The 25,540-nt window shown below is 44.8% G+C and overlaps 1 protein-coding gene across 1 annotated transcript in view; it reads left to right on the top strand.

The window, feature by feature from the left end:
• Positions 1-18,010: 18,010 nt before the first annotated feature.
• SNTN (sentan, cilia apical structure protein) overlaps positions 18,011-25,540 on the top strand; it is a 105,538-nt gene continuing 98,008 nt past the window's right edge. The window contains exons 1-2 of the mRNA XM_069646225.1: positions 18,011-18,097; positions 22,227-22,266. Of these exons, the coding sequence (XP_069502326.1) occupies positions 18,011-18,097; positions 22,227-22,266 (127 nt within the window). The remainder of the gene's footprint in view (positions 18,098-22,226; positions 22,267-25,540) is intronic.

Below are 25,540 nucleotides of genomic sequence, written 5' to 3'. Positions count from 1 at the left end.
TGTCCTACCTTCCCGCATTCCCAAAGGTGTTCTGATATAAATGGTACCTCACATGTGTGGGTGCACCTACCTGGGTGCAAAGGGAAAAGGCTAAACCACTGGTAACCCCCAAAGGGCTTGGGGAGACAACCTACAGAGTTGGGCCTAGGGTGTCGAAGCCACGAAGGAAAACAGGGTACCACATGCATTTCTGAAAAGAAGACACCCGTGGGAATCCACAGAGGTCTGACTTGCGCGAATCACCCCAAAATGTATTACCCACAATCCAAGACAAAGCGAAAATTGTGTTTTTCCACCAAATGTCAGACTTTGTCAGGGATTGTGGGTCATAAATTATAGGGCGATTCGCACAAGTCAGACCTCTGTGGATTCCCACGGGTGTCTTCCTTTCGTAAATACATGGGGTGCCTGTTTTCCTTCCTGGCTTCGACACCCTAGGCCCAAATCTGTAGGTTGTCCACATGAGCAAAATTCCTGAAAATCTGCTTTGCGAAAAGACTTGGAGTTACCAGTGTTTTAGGCTTTTCCCTTTGCACCCAGGTAGGTGCACCCACACGTGTGAGGTACCATTTTCATCGGGAAACCAGTGGGAACACAGGAAGGTAGGCCATGTGTTGTTGCCTGCGTGTTTCAGTGGGTGACCAGAGTGAAATGTGCAGAAATTGTGTTTTTTTTTCTGTCATTTTCCCCGATTTCCCCAAAACTATATAGTTGTTGCCTGACCTGTGCAAATCACCCCTTCCTAAACTTGGAATATTGTCTACTTTTCAGAAATGTATGCATTTCTGGCTTCCCATTCAGCTTTCTTACCATTTTCTTCCATTACGTCCACACATGTCCTATTGGACAGAAAACACCAAAATCGGCTACCTCTCACAAAATGGCTGATTAGCATATCAAAATATGTTATTTTGGTTTCCACTCAATCTGTTCCTGAAAACCTGGAAAATGGCAAATCCAGCACAGCAAACCATTTGTTCCTAGCTCTTAGTAGGAAAACGCCACAGGCTTCTTTGTACAAAAATGTATTGGTATTTTCTGAAAAAAAAACAAATGTTCTCCTTTTTGGTCATTTTCTCTCACCTCCCTACAGCAAACTAGGATTCCTGGGTGGCGTTACGACCCCCTACATGTGGGAATAAAGGGGCCATCTTTGGCCAAGATATCTCATGTAACAAAGAAGTTACAAGGGATTGAATGGCAACATACCAAAATCACCAAAAAAGGCCTTGGCACTGGGGGGAAATACCCATGGCAGTTAAGGGGTTAAGACGGTAAAGCCCCAGAGGAGATATCATTTGTAAGGTAGCTCAGTTAGTTAATGCTCCAAATGCAGATTGTGCACAGGAATATGTAACACCTGTGTTCAGCACCTGGCTTAATCTTCGGTGGGATAATAGGCAGAGTGAATGCATTCAGCTTCCGATGCAACACAGCATTTTCCAGGTCAATTGGTTCAGAAAAAGAGGTGGTAAACACTATTACTGTCGCTTTTTCTAATTGGCCAGATTTTTGTTCATTTTCTGGGTGGAATTCGGGAGCCGACTGGACACACCAGGACCCCTTGTATTTCCCGCTCGACCAGACAAATGCGGCCTTAATGCCAGCATGGATTCTCATGCTGGAAATAAGGAAAGGGATTCCTCTGGGATCTGCTTGGAAATGAAACCTGGTAAAAGCGGGCAGAGTCCAGAGGAAGCCATTGTCAATTCCGCCAGCAATTGCTAATTGCGCAAAGTATTTACACTCTTCCAAAGTGGAAAAGCAATGTGATTTCACCTGCCTTTTACGCTAAAATCTTCCATTTTGTGGCGGAAAAGTAAAAACGTGCGCCAATGGATGTGGTCCACTCCATGCAGTTTACTTTGCGCCTTGATGCTTGGGGGTTTTGCGTGATGCTACACATGTAATAAATAAATAAATACATTTAACAGATCCCAGATAAATGGCAATTCGTGATCAGAATGAGTGAGCATATCATGTCGCTGATAAGAGGGTGTCCTGTGCTTCTTGAGTGCGTTGACAAATGCCCTTAATTGCCATCTCGCGTTAAGCAGGTGCTTAAACTCATCAGTGTGGATTGAGGAATAATAAGTCGACAGAGGTATTTCAAATGGACAATTTTGCTCTTTGGGTGACATTGTAAAGTGGGAGAATGTTGCCCAGCATGTGCTCTTTCTCTGCTGAGTGAATTGTGCCCACCCTGAGGAAGAAGTGTGAAAAACCGACAAGGGCACTGTGCCATGCTCTTTCTGTGTGTGTCTTCCCCACAGAGCGACAGATATGGGTAAGTCTCAGGTGGCAAACCTGTACCCTAGTTGATGTGGCAAAGGTTTCCCGACTTCTGAGACTGATAAAATTAGTAGCATTGAGTTAAATGCCACCTGACAGGTATGTATGATAAAATTGCAAAGCAGAGCTGTTAGTGGGCTAAAGCAGGAGGCAATGTCTGCCCATCCTCAAAGGGTAGGTACAACCAAAAGTAATAGGCCCCTCCCCCCATCATGGCTGTAGGGGCTAGGCTCCAAACCAGGGCAAGAATGCCCTCCAATCATCCATGGCCACAAGTAGGGTACCTCTCATGCTCCAGGAACCCTGTTGAGCAACCTCTGTGCTTTCCAGGTGATACTAAAGTTATTTAAAGCCAGAAGTCTAAAAGGTAATCGCTTAATTGCTTAATTGCAGCTGGAAAGTAGCTCCTGGTGTGATCAAAATGTCTTAACCAAGTGTGACATCATCCCCTTCATTTATAAGCGATATGTGTGTTCTCGCGTTTCTTCATCCACTGAATTACTGTTAGAAACAAAGGCAAGAGTGGTGTCTCTTGTGTAGGCATTAGGAAGACAGTTGCCAGCCTCCGGCATAATATGCCCATGTTCTTCCAATATTGGCTAGCTGCCCTCTTATGGCCAGGTAGAACCACTGTGGCGGCAGTGACTGGCAAATGCCTTTCCCCTGCAGACAGAAAAGCGGAAATAAGAGGCCAATTCAAGACACGGAACAAATAGAAGTTAAGGCAGACTGCAGCTGCCATTGCTGTGTTAGGGAGAATATGTTGCGTGTTGAAGCAAGGAGGTATGTGTTAAGCAAGCAGTGAGACAAGGGAGAGGCAAAGAAAGGCCAGAGGGGCTCTTTGAATATGTAACAGGGCAGAGGACCCATTCTCTGCCGTCCTAGTAACATATGAGAGAATCAAATAGATCAGGCTTTGCAGCAAATGTTAAACAAGAAAGGAAGAGAGTCCAGCTCTGCATTCAGAATAACAAAGGCAAAGAAAGGCTAGGCTCTGAAGCCAGCATGAGGTGGAATAAGAGGGACCAGACTCATCGTGAGAGGCTGGCCCGGCCCTCGCAGGGGCGCTAGAGGGCGGGGCAGCCCACATAGCGGGCTGCCCCTCTGGCCACCCCCCTGGGTCCACATACACCCCACCTACTAGGCATCCCCGGGTCCGACACATCTGGCTGCGGACCTGGGGACTGCTTAGAAGGGGGTGGGCTTGCGATCGCTCATCCTCCTTGTTTGCTGTACACTCCCCCGGAGGACAGTCAAAGCAGCAACATCACACACCTGGTCCCTCTACTCCCATAACAGGGCTTACTCCAAGGTACAAACAATATTTCCTCTTTCTTTGAAACTCCCATCCTTCCTTTCCAAGAGACATACACACGTCTCCTTGCCCCACACAAAAAAGTAGCAACTTGCAGTTGGTAGAAAAGGCTGCAACTCCTTTATTTGGCAGGAGTCCACTTACAGGTGATCTGCCTCTTAACGAGCTGGCGTCCTAGCTGTGGCCCACTGGAATTCATTTTTATTTCCTCTCTCTTACCATGAGCTCATAGTCAGATGAAAAATCCAGAAATGCAACATACAAAGACATGTTCTTTGCTGCTGCATCCTTACATTTTCTTAGGTTTTCTTTTGTTCTTTTCTCTTGTTTTATACAGTGATATTTGTAATTTAATACGTACTGCTATTTTAATTCTAATTTTGTGAAAAGTCGAGTTATTTGACTAAAACACAATAAATAAATAAATAAATAAAGCAAAGTCCCCAAGATGTCCCCTGTCCCCCCCAGATTTTATGTGTCTCCTACGCCCCTGGTTCTGTCGTATAGTTTGTTTCTTCAGAGTCCATCTCTAGTGTAAAGAAAACCTGTTTGTCTTTTAAAAGCGCATCTTTGTTTTACAATGTGCCTCTATCTGAAAAAAAACGACCTCCATGTAACGTCCATAACTTCTTCAACAAGTTCAGTGATTTAAGCCCACTTTTAGGGCCTCATTAGGACCCAGGCGGTAAGGGGTTTACGGCGGCGTAAACAGCGCCGACCCTTACCGCCTGATTCCGAGGTCCCTTAGCGCCATGGAGGTTTTAACACCTGCTTTTAGCAGGTGTTAAAATCCATGGCGCTAAAGGACCTTGTTGTTAATTACGCCACCGTAATTTACGGTGGCGTAATTAACGCCTTCCCCACTCCCATTATGCCCTATTGGGCAAAAATGGGAATGGGGAAGGGTAAATGGGTTAATGGGGACTTACCGCCCCACTCACCTCGGAATGGGGCGGTAAGTCCGCCAACCACCATGGCGTAAACATAGTTTACGCCATGGTGGTAAAGGTTCGACCCAGGCGGTAGCTTACCGCCTGGGTCGTAATGAGGCCCTTAGTGTTTTACTCATTCCATTCAAAGCCAACTTTAAAACCACTTTGACAGTTTGCCTATTAGTTCTGTTTCTCTCTTGTGTTGCTGGGGGGAAATTGGGATTGATATATTTGCTTGAATTCTGCATTCCTGAAACCTGGTCTCTCTCCTTCTACCTCTCTACATTGCATATTGGGGGGTTGAGGGATGTGCAGGGGGAAATAGTAACCACACTGCTATTTGATTTGAATATACACCCAAAAGTATTAGTTCTGTGCTGCATGGTTTTTGCTCATTGTTACTCCATATGATTAAAGAGATTGTTTAGTGTGAACTCACCCCGTTGGTGATCATTGTATACCCATTAAAAATAGAGTGATTATATTGTGAAATATCTAAATTAATATTTAACTTTGCAAACCAGCCTGATTCCTGGTTTAGTGTGACCAGGGAGTGGAGGGGGGGGGGGTTCAAAGAGAGGGGCGTGATATAAGTGGTACATTGTTCAGAATAAAAGAATTTATAGACACAAATAAATAATTAAGGGTTTCAGTTGCAATCACACGCTAGGCATTGACTTAGGTGAAGTCCCAGATTGAAATCACTTACATTCCTCAAGAAGAGTGCATTTGAACAGGAGTGCGGAGGGAGGCAGAATACTACTAGATGCCCCCTGAAGCAAGTGTAGAGAGTTACTACCTTTATACTGCCCGTTACTGAAAAAATGTACACTATCAATGCCTTCACGAGTACCATTAACTGGAGTGGAGGGACCAAGTGAGAGCTGTGAGCGCTTCCCCTGCTCTGCCCTAACAGCAGGTGCCAGCATATAAACATCGAAATGGAATGATTTAATGTTACAGGACTTACCTCTTTCATAGAGAACTGACTTGTGTTCTCTCGTATACTTAAGAAACTGTTCTGAATAGAAAGGTCAAACTCATATTTTTCTTTGCGAGGTAAGATCAAACCCTCACGCCCATTGCCGAACAAGGCATGAACCTGAGCTTGAATTTCATCATGCATTAGTGCGAACTCCGCATCTTGAACCACATCTTGGTTCATTACATTACTTTTTTCCTGAACGATACCCTCAGGTACCAAAAGATTTGATTTGGAAGGGTTTGATAGAACTTGCATTTCATTATTCATTGGCACTTTATTATTTTCTATCATGCTGACAATGCATGTGTTGATTACGTTTTTTACTACAGGCATGCAAACCTTTCCACTTCTTAGGCTCGTAGCCATTTCAAAACACAGTAAACACGACACAAGCGAAATATAGAAAGGTGCGTACGCGAAGTTTGTAGCACGTAACTTACACTTGGAAATGTATTTATAGCAATTTAACTTCTAAGACTGTACAAACCCATCAGGGTATTGACTCACAGAATGCTTACCATCATAAATAGCTATACAGATCTTGAAGCCAAGTGGCATACAAAATACGGCTCGGCCCAGGCTCCTGCCCCCTCATCCCCTAACAGTACAACAGCAGGCACTTACGGTGCACTCCCGGATGCGCATGTACCATGCACTAAATGGGGATGCTGGGAGTCAGGGGGCGGAGCCAGACGTTGCAACCAGAAGAACAGAGAATCTAAGAATAAAATAAAACCAGAAGTAGCGTGAGCCACGTAAGACGTGTGACAAGACCTAACAATATCCCAGCACAATAGTCCTAGTGCAGAGAAGTTAAGGATTAAAATCCCAGCAATATTAAGTGTGGATGATGAAGTCCTTAAGTGCGTTTTGCCATGGTTAGGTCCGGCAACGCTTCCTCTTGTGCATAAGAGCCCAAACAATAGCCCACAGAATATGGCAAAGTGGAACACAAGTTGTTGAAAAACGTGTTGGAGTCCAGGCAGCGCAACAGCACAAGAGCAGGCAATTACGGTGCACTTCCGGATGTGCACGTGGGTGCTTGTGTACTGTGCACTAAATGGGGATGCTGGGAGTCCTAGTGCAGAGAAGATAAGGATTAAAGTCCCAGCAATATTTACTGTGGATTATTGTTGTAAATTGGTCTAGTGTTTCAATGTGAGAGAGCGTCATGACCATGTCAGGACGCCTCTCTAATAAAAGGGGATCTGCTGGCACGCAAAAGGCAGTGCAGCAGAGCCCCAGGAAGCAGCAACCTGTGTCTGTGAGTGTCTTTTGGGGGGGCCTATCGCCGTGTGGTCGTGGCCTGGTTGGTGGACTTTGGGTGCCCCCAGGCCCTATCCTGCCACTGTTGGGGTGATCCCCAGCTTGGAGGTCCAGGTGCCGATTATCCGGGCACTTCAGGGTGATCCCTGCCTATGGTCTGCTGCGTGGATGAAGCATCTTCAAGCCGTGTCAGGGACCCCAACACGATCTATGGCCCACCCCGGTGACCGGAGGCGGGCCACAACATTGGCGATGAGGCGGTCCGTGCCCACACACTAGTGTGTGGGTTGCTGGAAGCCTGCAGCGTGCGGCGGCATCGGCCGCGTGGGGAAGGACCATGCGAAGATGTTCCGGCCCTGAACAAAGAGAGGGGGTGGAGCCATCTCTCCGCCTGACCCGCGGGGTAGGGGACAAATATTCCTGGACCCGGGTCGCGGCGGTGAGTAGTCTGGACATCTAGCCCGGGCCCCCCCTCGAGCCCAGCAGCCCAAGAGGGTGAAAGGAAAAGGGCGCAGCCTGGGCAGGCTCGGGTCCACAAAAGAAGAAGGCCCATCATCACCCGGGCCTGGAAAGGAAAAGCAGATTGTGAGGCTGGCGAAGCAGCCCGGAAAGGAGGCGTGGCCTCCAGTGGACCACGCCCACCTTTCCCAGACATCAACAGGGAACGACGAGAAGGGGCATGGCCTCCCCCGCCACCGGCCAGCGGCAGGGTGCTATTCAAACGCCCACGTTTAGGGGAAGTGAAGGCGCCCCATTGAGACGTGGGCCTGCACATGGTGAAATTGTTTGACGGGGACATGCAGAGAAAAAAAGCTATACTTCTTTTTCACCCAGGGTGCAGCCTGCAGTGCAGGGGGCGTGGCGTAAGGAGCAGGGCTGCAAGGTAATAGCCTGCCATGGACAAAGAAAAGGGTAACATCATCCCCTCCTGCATGCCATATCTGTGCCAGACCCAAGGGTAGCAGCTCCATCCGGAGCGCTTGTGCGCCCTCGGGGAATTCTACGCTGGGTGGCACCAGTGAGTGCCAGGGGTGTGGTCTACAGCAGCAGGAAATCGTGAGCCCAGTCCAGTGAGCACAACAACGGGCTGGTCCCATCCTGACACCTCTGCCACCATCAATATCCCCAAAGGTAGCGGCTGCCCTGGGAGTACGTGTCTGCATTCAAAGGACTTCCCCTCGAGGGGTCAAGCCACCTATGGCCCAGTGACTGTGAACACCCCCTAATACTCAACAGGAGCGGCCACAGCCGACATCCTGCCCAATATTCATCATGACAGACAACAACAATGAGGGGGTATGTTGAGGACAGCTTGCGCCACTACATGATTTTGACGTGATGGACTCGCCTGCCAGTTTGGGACCCCGGTGGACAGCCTGGGTGGAAAACCTGGAACTGTATTTTGAGGCGGTGGAGATCAATGATGCAGCCAAATGCCCAACACTCCTGTACTCCGCCGGACTGGCTGTTCAGAGGCTATTCAAGACACTTAGGGCTGCAAATCAGTCATATGCTGCAGCCATCACAGCCCTGAATGAATACTTTGGAACCATGGTCAACAGTGCCTATGAACGGTTTAGGATGAGGTGTGCGAGGCAGGAGGAAGGGGAGAGCCTCGATACGTTCCATGGGAAGCTGTGAGGCATTGCACTGTCCTGTGACCTGGGAAACTTTGAGGAGGATGAGATCAGAGTGCAGATCATCTATGGCTGCAGCTCCCCGAAGCTACGCAGGCAAGTCCTGAGGGACCCAGCGCTGACCCTCAACTGGATACTAGACATTGGCCGTGCCGAAGAACTGGCGTAGGTGCGGGCCTCTGTCATGGACTCATCCAGGCAACATCTCAAGTTGGAGGACCCCATGCAGCGGATCAAGCTGGAGGAAGTGGCAGCTGTCGGCAGGTGGCAAGGAGGAAAGCCGATGAGGATGGGAGACTAGCCAAGGAGAGACCCCAGTGCCACAATATGTCATCAGTGTGGGTGGGATCTTCCACACCCGCAGGAATGCCCTGCAAAAGGACACATCTGTGGGAGGTGCGGAAAGGTGGATCACTTTGCAACGACACCTGCCACCATGGCGAGGACATCGGGGGGGAGTGAGTCGGAGGGGAGGAAGACCCCCAGAGTGGTGGCGGAGGACCAAAGGAGAACGCAGTATGTTGTTGGAGAGGAGGAAGATGAAGAAAATGTATCCTTCTTGTCTTGCAGCAGCACCACTGGCCAGTTCGATCCCGGAATCTTTTGATCCCAAACAGCCTGCGGTCTGGCCCCTGTGGTGTGCGGACTGGAACAAACCTGTTTGTTTGCAGTACTAAAAGTTCAAGGTTGGGGGTAGCTATTAGTTGGTGCTCAGACTGGAATGCACCCAATGTTTGCAGCGATGATGTAGGAGTATCATGGGTGCGCGCACTAGATTGCACCAAGGTAGAGCCAGTAGAGGGTTGCTGTTCTGTGGTGGGGCGTGATTTTCTTTTGTTATAAAAAAGGAGGGATGTTGTGTGTTGGTCTAGTGTTTCAATGCGAGCGAGCGTCATGACCATGTCATGACGCCTCTCTAATAAAAGGGTCTCTGCTGGCACGCAGAAGGCAGTGCAGCAGAGCCCCGGGAAGTGGCAACTTGTGTCTGTGTGTGTCCTTTGGGGGGGGGCTATTACCGCATGGCCGCGGCCTGGTTGGCAGACTTTGCCTGGGTGCCCGCAGGCCCTAGCCTGCCACTGTCAGGGTAATCCCCAGCCTGGTGATCCAGGTGCTGGGGATCCGGGCACTGCAGGGTGATCCCTGCCTATGGTTTGCTGCGTGGACACAGCATCTTTGAGCCGTGCCAGGGATCCCGACATGATCTGTGGCCCGCCCCGGTGACCGGAGGCGGGCCACCACAATGATGAAGTCCTTAAGTGAGTATTTCCATGGTTAGGTCCGGCAACGCTTCCTCTTGTGCATAGGAGCCCAAACAATGGCCCACAGAAAATGGCAAAGTGGAACACAAATTGTTGAAAAGAGTGTTGGAGACCAAGTAGCACAACAGCACAACAACAGGCACTTACATTGCACTTCTGGATGGTCTTTTATAAAAAAAACAGATGTAGGCCTTATGATGATAGTATGCTTTAAACTCATTTTTCATTTGTAATTCCATGAAACAAGGAGAGTTAAAATTGTAAGCAAAGGTATGGATTTCTTCTATTTGTTATAATTTCCAAATGTATTATCTTTTTAATTTCTACAGAAAGCAGAATTATCAACTAATCTATTTTTTAGAGATGATGTTCTGCGTATGGATGCATCAACATTAGGAATGTTTTTTGGTGATGAAAAACGGTTACATCTATAAGTGATTAGAGCAGGTAGTATATTTTCGGGAGTTTTTAAAATCATTCTTGTTATCTCCCACTCCATGTTCTGCCAGTGGTAAAGGTGATGGTCGTCCTTGGAAGGAGAGAGTTATGCTGAATTAACTGATTAAGAAGTGTTTATGGTTGTATATTGATTTTGAGCATGAAATTTAATACATGAAAGGAAGAATCCACAAGTTATTACTTGTTTTAAAGCACAGAATACAAATGTTTTTAGATGTATTTTAATGAACCGTTTGAACTATTTCTTGCAACACATTAGAAGATGCATATTAGCATTCTTCATTACTTGGAAAAGATTGAGATTGATTATATGCAGTGGGAAATGGAACAGCGTTTGAAATTGTTGTCTGATAGGCTTTATCTACTGCTTCAACCCTAGTAAAGCCTGGTGGGCATGAACCAACCTATTATTACAGTTACTTTTAGTTTCTCAGGGTAACTGGTAGTGTATATATCTGTGGGATATTACGTGTGTGTGTTTGTGAAGTTTGTGAATGTGTATAAAGAAGCATTAGGACACACATAGAAGACATTTAAAGCATGCACGTTGTGGTGTTATGATATCTGCAATCATGTTATGCTGTGTGTTAAGATCAGCACGGTCAGAGTGACATAAATTGAATGCATCAGTGTGATCGTGGGAAATATGTATGCTTTAATTATTTTCAGCTAAAATAAAGCACGAGGCCCAGTGGGGCTACACAATGAGAAGATTGGGAAATCATATCATGCTTACGAATAGGAGAAGGCACGCTGGAAGCTTCATCAAGTCTTTTATGACATGTTTTTGTAAATCATTGGGAATTGATGGGGGAAATGATTGTATGCACAACCTTGCGAATGATATATAAAGTATTAGCACTCGGGGTGGCTCGGCAGTCATTCAGATAGTTCGCATCACAGGCAGAATCTCACAATCCAACTCATATTCCAAACAAGCAGACAGCTGCTCATACCTGTCCCACCATCTTCCCAGCTGCTCCCCACCACCCTGACTTGTCCTAGTGCCCTCTACATGTCCCTAACCACCCTACATCTATCTTCCACCCCACTGCCTACTTAACACATCTTTTCTGTCACCTCTGCTCTGCTCCACTGCTTCCCTCTACTCTACCGTCAGCCAGTCATGGAAATGGAAGATAGATGCTACACAAGTCTTTTCCGTTTCCATAACCAGTTGAACTAAAATCCACACGTATGCTGTGGGTGGCAGTTTTAGAAAAACAAAACTTGCATCAGCACCCTAGAGCTCAGCCCCAGAGTACTTATAGCAATAACACCCACTATGGCTGGCTGGAACAGTTGGTAATGGCCCTGCAGCCCATTATTAAGGCCCTTGCTTTGCTTGGACCTACATCATGTGGCCCTAACTGTTACTGGCTGATTCAGCAAGACTGTTATTGCTTAAGTAGTGCAGTATAGTAATTTTACCACTTAAAGGAATAGGGGATTCTAAAATATTATTGGCTTAAAAAATTGGCAATAATCAAAAACATATATTAAACATCTTTTTAAAGAAAGTTCTGATGTAAACTTTTGAGTAAACGAGGCTCAAAGCGTTTACGTGGTGGAATCCATTTTGGTGATTTTGAAGTAGCCTCCTCTGCATGTTAAGCTCTGCTCTTGCGGCACTAATCAAGCAGAAAAAGCCCCCTACTGGGACATTGTGCTTACTGCAGCCAGAGCAGAGCTGAACATGGAGAGGAGGCTGCCTTCACTTTCATTTTACGTTTTCGGTACTCCCCAGGCCCAGGGAAGCACAGAAAACGTAAAATGAAAGTCACAGCAATTATAAATACTTTGCTGGCTGCCGGCAGAGTTTTCATAATTGCTCCCACTTTCTTTTCCAGTTTCCCGTGTGCCGGAAACTAGAAAAGAAAGTAGCAGCAATTATGAAAACTCTGCTGGATGCCGGCGAAGTATTCATAATTGCCTGGACTTGCCTACAAGCAAAAGCGCAGCAATTATAAATACAATGCTGTTGTATTTATGATTGCTGTGGTTGGAAAACCACCGAAATCATAAATACAACATTGTTGTATTTATGATTGTGGTGGCTTCAGCTTTGAGGGGGAACCCGGAAGACTCAAAGTGAAAGCCGTTGCAGTCATAAATACAACGCAGTTGTATTTTTAATTTCCATGGTTTTCTTTCTAAGTTTCCTGGGCTCCTCCGGGGGAGCCCGGGAAACTTAGAAAGAAAACCACGGCAATCATAAATCCAACCCAGTTGTATTTATAATTGCAGTGATTTGTTAAGAAAAAGAAAAAGAAGCACTTACTCTCATGCAGCCTTCCTGCCAGCATTACCGGCTTTCTGGCAATAATGAAGCAAAAGCCTCCTACTGGTTGCTTTTGTTTATTAGAGCTGGCTAGCCTTTGCTTCATTAGTGCTGCAAGGGCAGAGCTTAACAGAAGCACAGGAGGCTCATCCATTACACAAAATGTATGCCTCCTAGTGCTTGACAATTTCGAGTTTGAGCCTCATTTGCTCAAAACTTAACATAGGAACTTTGCTTAAAAATATTTGTTATATATATCTTTGATTATGGGCCATCTTTTTAGCCAATCATTTTTTAAGCGCACTATTCCTTTAATTACAGATGTGAAAGGGTTTACTTCTTAACTGTGATTTATTGATACAGGACTGCTGGTTGGAGGCTTCTTGTGAGCGTCATTTGTATGATATTGTGCTTCATTACAAGTCTGGTGAACCGGAATTAAGGGTGGCGGACTAAGAGTCTGCTGGTAGGGGCACAGAAATCCCAGCAGGCCTGACCTGCCCGGAGTTCATGCCTCTACCGGCAGGCTTTTCACTGAAGCACCGGCACTGTTACTAACGGTGCTGGTGCTTCACGTTTCCCATTCCCATGGAGTCCTGTGGAAAAATAACCGTCCCGCTGCTTATGATTTCCAGGAAGCACCGGGATGTCAGGCAGCAGAAACAGTGTTACAGGGTTGGCGGTAGTCTACCGCCTACAAGCAGTTTTTTCCACCAATCCCGTAATAGGGCCCATAGTCTTTTTGATTTCCAGCGAACGCGGAAACACCAAGTGATGTTTTTCTGCATGCAACATCAGTTTAATTTTTTTAAATTTCTTACACAATGTATGTAGTGTTTTTTTATAATTTTTGAGTCTTTTGGAGTCTTTGGGCATTGTGCATTTTAGCTTATTCTGTGGCTTTATCTGTTGTGATTGATTTCTTTTTGTGTATTGTTTTGTTGCTTTAAATTGTGTGGTACAATATATGTCTAATACATTAGACAGTTGTTTGAACTTTGTAAATAGTAAGCAATATTTAGTGCATCTTAAAATCTATAATTATTTACCATTTGCATGTTCTTATTTTTTAATGTTGTTTGGGAAAGTAGGTGTGAAACTGTGGAAGGTATTTCTCATGCGTAATAAAGGAAATAGTTGTATGTGAAGTACTGCAATACATTTAAAATATTTTTGATGTAGGCAATATTTATTTACCAGTTACTAATACTATAGGTTTGGAAACTTAATTCTCATGTATTTCTGGCTTTCTAAAAAAGATTTCATAAAAGTATATTTGTCACGATGCACATGCTGTGGGTATGGATCCTCAAAATAGATATGCAGTACCGTATTGATATAATTAATATAATACAATATTCTAATTAGTCAGTAAAATGATGTTTGGTGTATTAATAACACAAACATGTACTTGAGTGGTTTAGTGGCTTCAGTTTACCTTTGTATATGGTAGATTCTAAGGCGATTTTGTGGGTATAGTCGACAATGGGCCAGGCATTAGGCCAGGCGTAGTGACTATTGTTGGTTGTTCCAGGTTTATTTGCATTCCTGTCTATCTCCATATGCTGTTAAAGTGGCACACATCAATGTGCATTGCAAAACATATTTTTGTTAAAGAAATGTTAGAATTGTTTTACATATGCATGCTTTTTCAACAAATTCAAATGAGATTTGGAGCATGAACCTTTGCAATTGCTTGGGGGCTGACTGGATGCTAAAGGTTCTTACATATGAGTCTGAATTTTGTATTTAAAAGTAGGCAAGTTCAAAGTACTAGCAATTTAACAAATGAAGAGCGTGCACAGATGGAAAAACATGCATTTGATTCTGTACAGGGAAATGTTATAATACATATTTCTAAATATGTTGTTAAACACGTGTATGTTTGTAGGTAAACTGGATTGTACTTCAGATTTGCTCAGACAAAAATAATCCAAAATATGTTTTTAAAACATAGTCTATTGAAAAAAAGCATTTAAACATCAAGGCAGGTTTGATTTTTGTTTCAAGTATAAGCTGCCTGGAGTTTTTCAAAGAATGTGATATGCTTATATAGTAATTCAATGAAAAAGCACTGTTAAAGGGATGTTATGGTTACAAGTAAAACCAGAAAAAACCTCTGAAATTCGACGGTTATGGTAAGCTTAGCAACCAGAACTTGCGCCACCACTGTGCACTGCTAAGACTAACACCCAGGACATCAAAGATGACATCACAAATGTCATTGATTACATATGCAAAATTGTCAGCGCCAGCCAGGCTGGCAAGGGAAGCAAGGCCACCACCAAACGAATGGCCTAATGCCACAAAAAGTAAATAAAAGGAGCCCTGCCAGCAAGGGTCTCCAATTCACAGAGCACTCCAAACGAAGCGCAAAGGAGCCATTCTGCGCCGCAGAAGATTTCTACTTTTTCACCAAACCCACCCACCTACCTGGAAAAATAAGAATAAAAAAAACAAAAAACAGACACAAAAAAGAATGACAGGACAACAAACGTTGTCACACAGTCGTGGGAAAAGAACGTGGCACAGGCCAGGGGGACACCCACTGGCCCTCGTGCTGAAAAGGATTTTTTCTTGTTTTGTATGCAAAATTTTATTAATACAATTGTATTATGATATATGTAATTGTGGAGTAAAATCCACAACCTTTTATTGCCAACACTACCTACAATGTGTCAGTAGTCTTTTGACAAACAACCCAACAAGGTTAGGAGTAGGGGGTGATAACACAAGAGGCCCAGGGGACCATCGCTGCTCCCCAGCTTATGGGGTTAGCGCAATAGGCCTGGGACAACATTCAATGGACTCATACATATGTTCATTGCAGGAACTAGGTCTTCAAAGGTGAGTCTGCAGACACCAGCACCGCAGTGTCCATTTGCAGAATAGTCAGAGTGCATACAATACCTTTCTGGTGCACATGGTGTACCACACCTTCAGCATCTCCTTCCACCCTGCCCCCTTGCAGGCACACCATCACAGGTGCCAACTGCCATTGTTAGTAGACGGGAGGGGTATGTAACGGTAAGGTGAGTGTCATAGACCAATGCATGTGTTAATTACATACCAATATGTAACAATACGCTGATATGTTTGAACGTGCAGCACACTTACAGAGGTGTCTCACAACTGTTTACCTGCAACTATTTGTAACATTTGTATTTCATTTAAGGACGTCTTTTCTTTCACAATGGCTCAATTTCATACTACCTCATATTATAAACACTTTATACTCCCACTACATTACAGACAATTACTTTACACATATTGCTACTATGGTAATTCTGGCCTTACTCCAACTACATTACCCATTATTACAATACACATACTACTACTGTAGTCATTGTGCCATGCTCCCCAAAATCTAGCCACTGACCACAACACAATTAACTGCATAACAAGTTCATGTCCTCGAGATGTTCGCAGACACCACAGGACTTCCTGGGCTGTTCGCGGACATCAGAGAAACAACACGCCCGTTTTTTGCCTTTTAAATGCTATATCCCATACCATCCTCATCACCCCTCACCTCCCCAGAGATTGTTTCATTAGTTTGACAAGTGCAATGCTGTGTTGTTTAATATGTTTTTCAATCAGCGAGTGCATCTGATATAAGCGAATATGACATCCTCACTTGGGCCAATCGGGGGGCCGTCCGCGGATCGAAGAGGGAAGTCAGTTTGCAGACCGACCCCAGATATCACTAATTTCTTTGGGCCTCTTTTTGGTCGTAAAAAAAGAAACTCTGGATGCATTTACACCAAATTTACAAAAACAGGCTTCTGGGATCGAGCCACAACCACTCCTGCCATGAATTTGGGGAAAATCTGTCCAGCGGTTTGGGCTGTAGGCATGAGCACATTTGTTTGTTTGTTTGTTTGTTTATTCACTTATAATGCGCACCAGACCCGAGGGTAACCGGGCGCAGCAGTACAGAAAATGCGCAACTTAAGTTACAGGGTAGGGTCATAGGTTCCATACAAATACAATATATTTACAAATAGAGAGGCAATTGTACATTACATACATACATAGTAGATACACAATGCAATGCACAGAGGACAGTATATGTACTGGCACTAGGTGGACATTGACTCATTGGTTAGATGGGTGGAGTAAAAATGTCAGCGAAAGGCAACAAATAGGCCGGTCAGAAGCGTGTCAAGATTACGGGTCTCGTGAGGAGGAATCTAAACTAGAGGACTAGTCCTAGGCAGACTTCAGAAGATTAATGTAGTTGGATCTGAATTTAGGGAAGGGCTGCTCCTCACGTAGAGGGTGAGGCAGTGACTTCTTTAATTGTGCCGCTCGAATCTGGAAGCTGCCTCCCCCCACCTTAGTTAGCCTAAATCTTGGTATAATGAGGCTATTGGCATTAGAGGTTCTAGCAGGACGTGCAGAGCTTCTTTTTCTGAATTTGTCTGCAAGATAGCTCGGTGCGGCATTGTTCAAGGCTTTGTGAACAAGGGATGCCACTTTTAAGTGAATTTTATTTTCAGTAGACAGCCAGTTGTTTTGACGCCTAATCTTTGAAATGTGCGATCTTTTAGACACACCAAGGGCAGCTCGCAAGGCGTTATTTTGTAGGATCTGAATTCGATGGGTAATAGCTTTATTGGCTCCAATGGAGAGGGCGTTACAATAGTCGAGCCTCGAGAGGATTAAAGCTCTCGCTAAGATAAGGCAGCTATTGTCAGACAGGAAGTTTTTGCCTGCTCTGATGAGCTTACATGTGTAAACGGTGGCAGATGCCAGAGACTTCACCTGTTTATCAAAAGAGAAGGTAGAGTCCAGATAGAAGCCAAGCGTCTTCACCTCGTTGGCCACCTTGATGCTGTTGCCATCAATCTGAAATGAGGTGTAGTCCTGGCTTAAATTCTTGAGGTTGGAGTGAGTCCCTAGGATGATGAGCTCTGTTTTATCATCATTCAGGCATAGACCGTGGGTTGCCATCCATGCCTGGATGATGATGTACACCCTATTCACCAAGGCCAAATCCTTATGATAATCCCCAGAAAGTGGGAGGTAAATCTGGGTATCATCTGCATAGTTAGTGTAGGTGATACCAAGAAGGTCCAGATTGTCGAAAAAGGGCCTTGGTAAATATGTTGTATAGGGTAGGGGAGACACAGGAGCCCTGAGGGACTCCACACAAGATGGGAATCGGGTCAGCCGCTACCGATGGGGAGAACACCCTCATGGTCCCGTCACTGAGAAAGGATTCAATCCAGGATTTCGCTTCTCTAGAGAAGTGTGCCGCTGAATCTAAGTGGCTGCAGAGTACCCTGTGGTCCACAAGGTCAAATGCCACATAGAGGTCCAACAGTAAAAGGAGAGCCATTTTTCCCTTATCTCTTAGGTCATCTATTTGTGCCTTCAAGTCAATGAGGCAGTATCTGTACCGTGTTGGGGCCGGAATCCTGATTGCCGTGCTCCTAAGAGCTTATGTTGTTCCAAAAAATGTTGGATTTGGTTATAGGCAATCTTGTCCAGGATTTTGAGCAGAAAAGGAACTGTCGTAATGGGCCGGTAGTTCGTGAGCAGGGGTAGTACCCAGGATTGTTTTAAATTGGTAGGCACAATGCCGGATGTGAATGAGGAATTGACCAGTTTAGAAATAAATGGGGAAAGGTCCCTGGCGGCATCTTTTATGAGCTGGGCAGGGCAGGTATCGCCCTGGCAGTTGGAGGGCTTGAGAGAGAGGATGACTTTCTCCACCTCCAGGATAGATGTTTTGGAGAACATAAATCGTACCACTTGGTGCTGTTCATTTGAAGCACGGTCTATAACCGGCTTGTTGGTCTGGGGTGGTTGAGCGAGGTAGGCTTTTTTCTTGGCTATTTTCTTTTGGAGTAGGGTAATTTTATTAGATAGTGCCCTTTGGATGTCAGAACACCAAGTTTTATTTTTGGAGCATGTGTCCGGGATGGGGGTGGGTGATTCTAGTTCCTTGAGGAGGAACTATTTTCCATTGCACCTATGGGAAAAAACACAAACTCCCCCCCCTCCTAAATGTGTGCGCCCCCTTGACAAAACCTCACCAAACTTTGCAGGATCGATCTGAAAGAGCCATATACTTGCAATGTGTCATGAGGATTCGACCGGGAGTGCGGGGGGGGGGGGTGAAGTTATAAGCCGTCCAAAATGTGCTATTCCTATGGGTTGAGCAACTTAACCATAACTACAGGGGTACAACCGCAGGCCCTGTAATATATGTTGCTTATCCCTTTGTAGCATTGCACACCACGTGCCCAATAAGATGTATTGCTGAACAGAAAAGTAATCATTTGAAGTAAAAACACATGTCAAAAGTGGTGACTTTAGTATATAAGGACGTGGCTTGAATATGGAAATGTATTGTAAATCTCGAGTGCGGTTTAAAGTACTATGGGTGCCATTATGAGATTGGCGGGATTCTAGAGGAAATTACTGTGTGAAATAATCACTGTTACCACATGCTCAAATCTGAGAAGCAACACCAGATCACCTGTATCTCACTGCAAGGGTAGAAAGAGAAGAGGGAGCAATTGGGCAAACTGAGACTGCATATTGTGGTAAATGATCCTAGCTGGAGGCGGCCATCGGTGCCCACAACCTAGGCAGCTCAGCACATCGGTCACTCGTGGTACACAGGGGGTGGAACATTCTGCATACACCCAATGCCATCACACATTACAACCTCACACACACACACAGTCATCCACACGTACAGATATAGGGGAAGCCAGATACTGCACATTCTTTGTACGCATACTGTAGTAATCGTTCCATGAAGTGTGCAATAAATGATGCATGGAAACACTTGTGTATAGGCGCGTTATAAATGCCATATCATATCATATCATATCATGGACATGTTAAAATCAAGCCATCCTGAACCTAGCATGTTCAGATTCTTACAGCAGCTTTAGCCCATCCCAAGCTTGCTGTTAAGGAGCAGATCATCTTTAAACTTGCACTTTTAGGATTCAAGTGTTTAAATGCTTCTGCAGTGATTATCTAACTAATTAAGTTGCCCACAATGTTGTCCGATCATTTCTTACAATTTAAAAGTATAAAAGGCAAGAGGTTTGTGGTTCAGTTCACTAAATGTCCCTACTGTGCTTCAGGTTCGAGCTCAAACTTTCCCTATTTTAATTTGTGTGCCAGGGTCGAGCTAATAGACCCACTTATGTCCAGTATGTTCTATATAAATGTGCTATAGAATACAATACCATGTTCAAGCAAGAGGCGGGCTACGAGACAGCGGAAGAGCACACTTACTGACGAGGAGTTGTTTGTTCTGGCGGAGGAGGTAGCAAAGGGAGTGCCATCTAGTGCAAAACGCAGGACATATGTACTTGAAACAAGAAAACTATATACAATACAAAGAATGATGGTACCAAACTCATTTCTGTGTGATTTATCAATTGAATTAGTGTAGGGAGTTTAAGCGAAAAAAACAAAATAGTAATGTTGGAACCTTCCAATACTTAATACTAACATAAGGGAAACTGGGGGGCACACAGGACTACCAATGGGAAGATGGTGATGTGAGAGAGGATGGGGTGGGTGAACCCAGAACTTGCTCAGGGGTGGAGTAGATGCGTAGGCAGGGGAAACCAGGATAAATCAAGAGAGATGGGGGACGTAGGATGGTGGAAGAGCTGAGGGCACTCAGGAAAAGCTGAGGAAGAACAGGAAATGTGGGAGGTGCGGCTTCCAAGCACTAGTCATGTGTTGGGTTTTGGTACAAGGTCCAGCCTATGGTGGAAGGTTAGTGTTGGAGTGTGGAAGGTGAATGCACTTATGAACAGCCAAGATGACGAGAGGGAGATGGAAGAAGGTGTTGAGTTATCCAACATTAGATAATGGATGGAGGGCGCAGGAGGGCAGATGGAATGAAATCACCCCAGAGCATGCAAGAAAGGAAGGGGTTGGTGGTGGATGTTGCACCCTGGTCCGGCCATGGATTGAGGGACATTGAAAAGGGAGAAGACAACTCTCAGGACGACCCAGTGCAGCAAATTGGGAGTACGTTACAATTGGAGGTAGCTTAGTCTGTTCACAGTCAATGGCTCCTGCTAAAAACAAGGGCAAATTAGCGCAGGCTGTGTCTATGGATGTGATCATCCAGGTCTGGCGGCAGGATGTGGCAATATGTGAGGAATATCCTGGGCGGAGTTCAGTCTGACCACATGATTGTCATTGTCAAATTAGAGTGCTAATTGCGTTGATGTACAGGAGAAGACTAAGGGCAGTTGGATGGAGGACAACTCTCCACAAAAGGCTGAGACAGTGGCAGACGATGTGGTCAGGCAGCAAGATATAGTGAAGTTTAAGGGACCTTGTAAACACTCAGTCTGAGCGCATGAGTGTTGGTTGCCGAGGAGGCAGGAAGTCGGATATTCACTGCTCAGGGACCAGCAGCAGGCAGGATTGGAAGTGGTCTATCCATGGAGGGCAGTGTGCGGCCATACAGGGCCTAGGGATTCCAGCATTTCATGCCCAACACTATTCCAGGTAAGATGTTGGCCCTATGGCACCCCTCCGGGATCAGGACACTGCTGCTTCCACACACCTCTGGGTTGTTGACAAAGCCAAGAAAGAGTAAAGGAACGCCGAGTGGGGGGTACAGCAGTTCCAGCGGGTGGCCTGGATAGGGGAATTTTGCCTCACTTTGTAATATGCGCTTGGGTGGAAAGGCAGCTTCTGTTGGAGCTGGTCCCTATACAATAAAACATAACTAAAAAGAGGCAGGGTAAAATGTAAGTTATATGTAAGCATTGTATATATAATGAATTGGTGTAGTTTAGTGCTGGGCCCAACCTATCTATACAATGGAGAATGAAAAGTACCTTAAGGAACCTCGGTTTACATCGTTTTAAGCAATTTGTTGTGACCAGTTGTTTGTGGGAAATCAGCAGAGCTACTATGTTGTCTCTCACTACTAAAGCACAATAAAACAGTGAATATACAAAGGGCCCAATTCACCCCTTTCCGTTAGTAAGTGTCACTTACTACTGGAAGAAATATTAATTTACTAATATGTAACTTACACCTGATCCATGGAAGAATGTACTACTGGGGTATTAGTGCGATTTGTAAATGTGAATGAATGTGACCTTCTAAGTACTAACTTTTGGGGAAGTTACAAAGGCCCACAAAGCAGATACATCAATTGGGTTTGTTTCCACGTGGCTCCGCAAACATACTAAAGGGGTCATTTAGCTCTCCCTAGAAACAGCTGAAGGGGCCACATTAGTTTGCTCGGATTTCCATCTTATTTTAAATACACTACCAAAGAAAATACTAAATGCTGTTTGTATGTCCATGCATTTCAGCCGCATTAATATGGATTCCTAGCTAACACTACTTCTTCTAGTAGACGCAGAAGGCATGTGGATTCCATAGAATTCAGAGCATCTCAGCTCCTGCTGAAAATCGCGCGTGGTAAGAGATGCTGTCATATGTGGGGGGGGGGGGTGACAGATGGGGCTGGTGGATTCAGATTCAACTCGCATCCCAGTAATCTTTGTGCAAATGGTTTTTAAGCCTGAAATACCACTCCGTGGGGACCCAAAATAGCCCTCTAAATCTGAAACCAAGATGACGTGAAGATATTCGAACATAAACCAAAGGTTTAACACTGTCATATTTAATATGAACTTATTTGTCAGACCACTGAATAGAAATGCGTCACGAATGCCATAGCATGCATTTGGAATGTAAATATGCTCTACTTCTGTTTCCAATATAAAAACTGCATAATTGTCTGTAGCCCACTTACATCATTGTATGTTTTTTCTCCATTTTAGCAACACTTTACCAATAGCCAACAGCTAGCTTCTGTAAAAGGTATGTTCTTCATGACATTATCATATGTTTGTGTTGTTATGCAAATTATGTTCATTCTGGTTGTAGGAGAGAAAAGGCGTCAGTTGTAAACAAGTTCATGTCAAAGGTGTTCAATTAGTTATCACCTGGCTTCTATTTCCATCCCTTCTGCTTTTCTAGATAACAAGTTAACTGACTGCCAAAGAAGGAGGCCTGGTTCGCTTGTGACATGCTTGGAGTTGGGTTGCTTTCATGTAATCCTACACCCTAGAATAGAATGGGCCCCAGACATTGCATTGTGTCTTGGTTGGTACACCTTCTTAATAGCAATCACTCAGTGTCCAATTGTGACTAGTGTTGGCACTTCTATTATACTGCGCACTGTTATGAGATATCGGGTATAAAGCAGGAGGTTACCTACCTGTAACATGTAAACTGTACTCACCAGTAGAACAATCCAGAATTGAATACAGCTTGACATTGTATCACTGTGCCTATGATCATTTTTACAGGTTAAGAGAATTTCAAAGCAACAAAATAATCTAAACGTATAAATTGTAAACAAAAAAAGTGCGGTACAAGTATTAGCTCTGAACTAGTGAAAGGTTAGCTAAAGATGACTGCCTAATCGCTAATGTGAAGGATGCAGTGGTTTACCCACTCAGACATTTATAAAATAAGTTTATGGCTCCAAATATCGCTATTTTAACAACATTGTTAGGCGGAATTAGATACAAGCCAATTATGCCGTTCTGTTAAAGAACAAATGATATATTTGATGCTTCAGATGCCAAGAGAACAGCAGGGCAAGGAGCACGTCATTGCAGCAAATTATGTATGTGCTTTTCAGGCCATTGTATGCTCGAGGGAAAGGCTGGATGAACAGTAGATACATATAGCATTCAATAGGATGAGGCATTGTATCAGGCCCAGAACACAGAGATCTACCACAGCCAAGAAAGACTGATTGTCCACTGATTGTCCACCTCTAAAAATTCCTTCCAGGGTGACGTGTGTCGTCCGTGTTGGGAGAAATGCGTGCCTTTGACCATGAGAGACTAAGGGCCTGATTCATGGAATTATCTGTGTGGAAAATGGGGACTTTGCGTGCCAAACTGTGAGCAAAATCCTGTTTGTCGATTCATGGAATGTACTGCGCAGCTCTTTTTCGTACTTTGCGGGACTCACACAGGCTCAGCACATCACTGCATGGGTGTGGCTTGCAAAGAGGGCAGGGTAGGGGATGGAACACAGAAAATGAGGAAGAACAATGCAAAAAATGGGCATTGCGAGGGACGGCCCACAGACAGTCCCACTATTGCATGGAACGACACATATTCAAGGATCTGAGAGCGCAACCTCTTAGCGGGGAAATGGCTGCATTGTTTGAACGGTGCGTGTATTTGTGCCTGGGGGAGCACGCAAAGGTAGCTGTTCTGTCCTTTTTTGCTTTGCGTGGTTTAAATCACTTGGTTTTCTACTTGATTCTAAACAAAATTTTAAATCTCATAGTTCCGACTTTGTCAATCTTGTTTTTTCCATTGTTCTCTTCTTTGGATGGTTAGGCCATTTATTGCCACCCCTCACCCCCTTCGGCACTCCTTCCATCTCGCCTGGCCTGGGGAAATGCTGTTCTTATTGGACTCCCTGCCTCTTCATTTACATTCTGCAGCTGGCTTGATTTCTTGTGTTCAGATTTTTTTTAACATATTACTCCCACTTACGTGCCTTATTTAGGATCTGCTGCAGGACCTGTAAGTAAGTGGTACTCTATTCTCCCTTTTATCGTGTGGAAGGATTGTATATTCCTGGAGGTTCTCAACCAATGGGAAGTGCTAATCGTCTTTGTCTTGTCATTCTGTGATTTAGATAGTCTCCTTTCTCTGATCAAGTGTTTACAGCTGCTGCTCTTCGTATTAGGTAGAAATCTCTTCGGCTGGGGCCTCACTCTGGAACAGCCTCCCTGCCACTCTGACTCCCTGAAACTTGAGGAGAACCATCTCCAGTTCCGTAAGCACCTTAAAACCTTTCTCTTTGCTTCTGCTTTCTCTCCCCCCTCCCTTGCTGAATTCCTGCTGATACTGAGACTCCTCTATATAACACTTTTAATAAATGCATTCATCAGTACAATAACACTCTATTTTTTCATTTCAGCGACTCAAGCTTATCTCCAGGAGAATGATCGCTGGCCCTTATATCCCCATAGTATTTTCCTACATCGCCTACTGAGCATAATATATCTGTAGGTTGGCATACCCATTTTAGCTTTACATGGGGCACGTGTAGCCTTACGTATCTAACAGCAAATACTGCTTAGTCTCAAAAGGTCTTGGTACCTCTCTGCCACGCTCATCTCATGGTTGTGTCCACAGCAAAACAAAGGGAATAATTTAAATAAACAGATTAATGGATGTATCACATTGCGGATGCATTTCAATGTACGGAGTCTCATCACCACACTGGGGTTGAAAACGGCAAGCATAAAGTATGGGACACTTATTACCAATGTCATGCCGTTTCAACAGTGACATTTTATGCAGATACGTACTCAGTTAAGTAGAACGGTTTGGGTGTGTTTTTGATTCAGTTAATGTCAGCTGTGGCCTGGTGATCTAGCACAGTGATTGTAATCATGATAGTTTCTGTGTTCTAAAAGATGATTATTCCTGCATTGAGTGTGAAATGGAGGAATGCATCTGCATTGATTATGCTGTGGTTCGTGAGGTTCCAATCGATCTTGCCGGGTCCTTAACTTATGGATAACCCTTTCCCAAAAAGATGGTATAGTGCGTCTCCATATCCCAGTCCCAACACGTTTACCCTTCAAGCACTATTCCCCTCTCTGCACGCTATTGTCTCTAGACTCTCTCCTTTCCCTCCATTTTACAATGCAGGTCACTCTCCTGTGTCCTCTGACAGTACCTAGAACACACATTGCTGACGCTGCTAACTGACATGGATCTTATGCACTTTCCTTCCTGCCTCATGACCACTCATGGCCTTCATTACAAGTTTGGTGGTATGCAACCGGTAAATCTGGCGGGATACCACCAAATGGTAATACCATCCACGCCACTTGGTCTGCCGGTAATACTGGTACATTACAAGTGTCGGGAAGGGACGTTAGTCCCCATTCTATGGAGTCCTATAGGACTCCATGGGGGATTGCCGGTATTACCAGCAGTTTTTTGCCAGTGGGGTGCCTGACTTATCTCCAGCTGTTGGCTGGAGGTACATCAGGCCCCCCCACTGGCAAACTCAGAGCATGCTGGTGTGGAAACGTATCCAATGTCAT

The sequence above is a fragment of the Ambystoma mexicanum genome, chromosome 2p (genome assembly GCF_040938575.1).
Source record: "Ambystoma mexicanum isolate Mex_15411 chromosome 2p, UKY_AmexF1_1, whole genome shotgun sequence".
Taxonomy (NCBI): domain Eukaryota; kingdom Metazoa; phylum Chordata; class Amphibia; order Caudata; family Ambystomatidae; genus Ambystoma; species Ambystoma mexicanum.
This window is presented reverse-complemented; position numbering and strand designations above follow the sequence as displayed.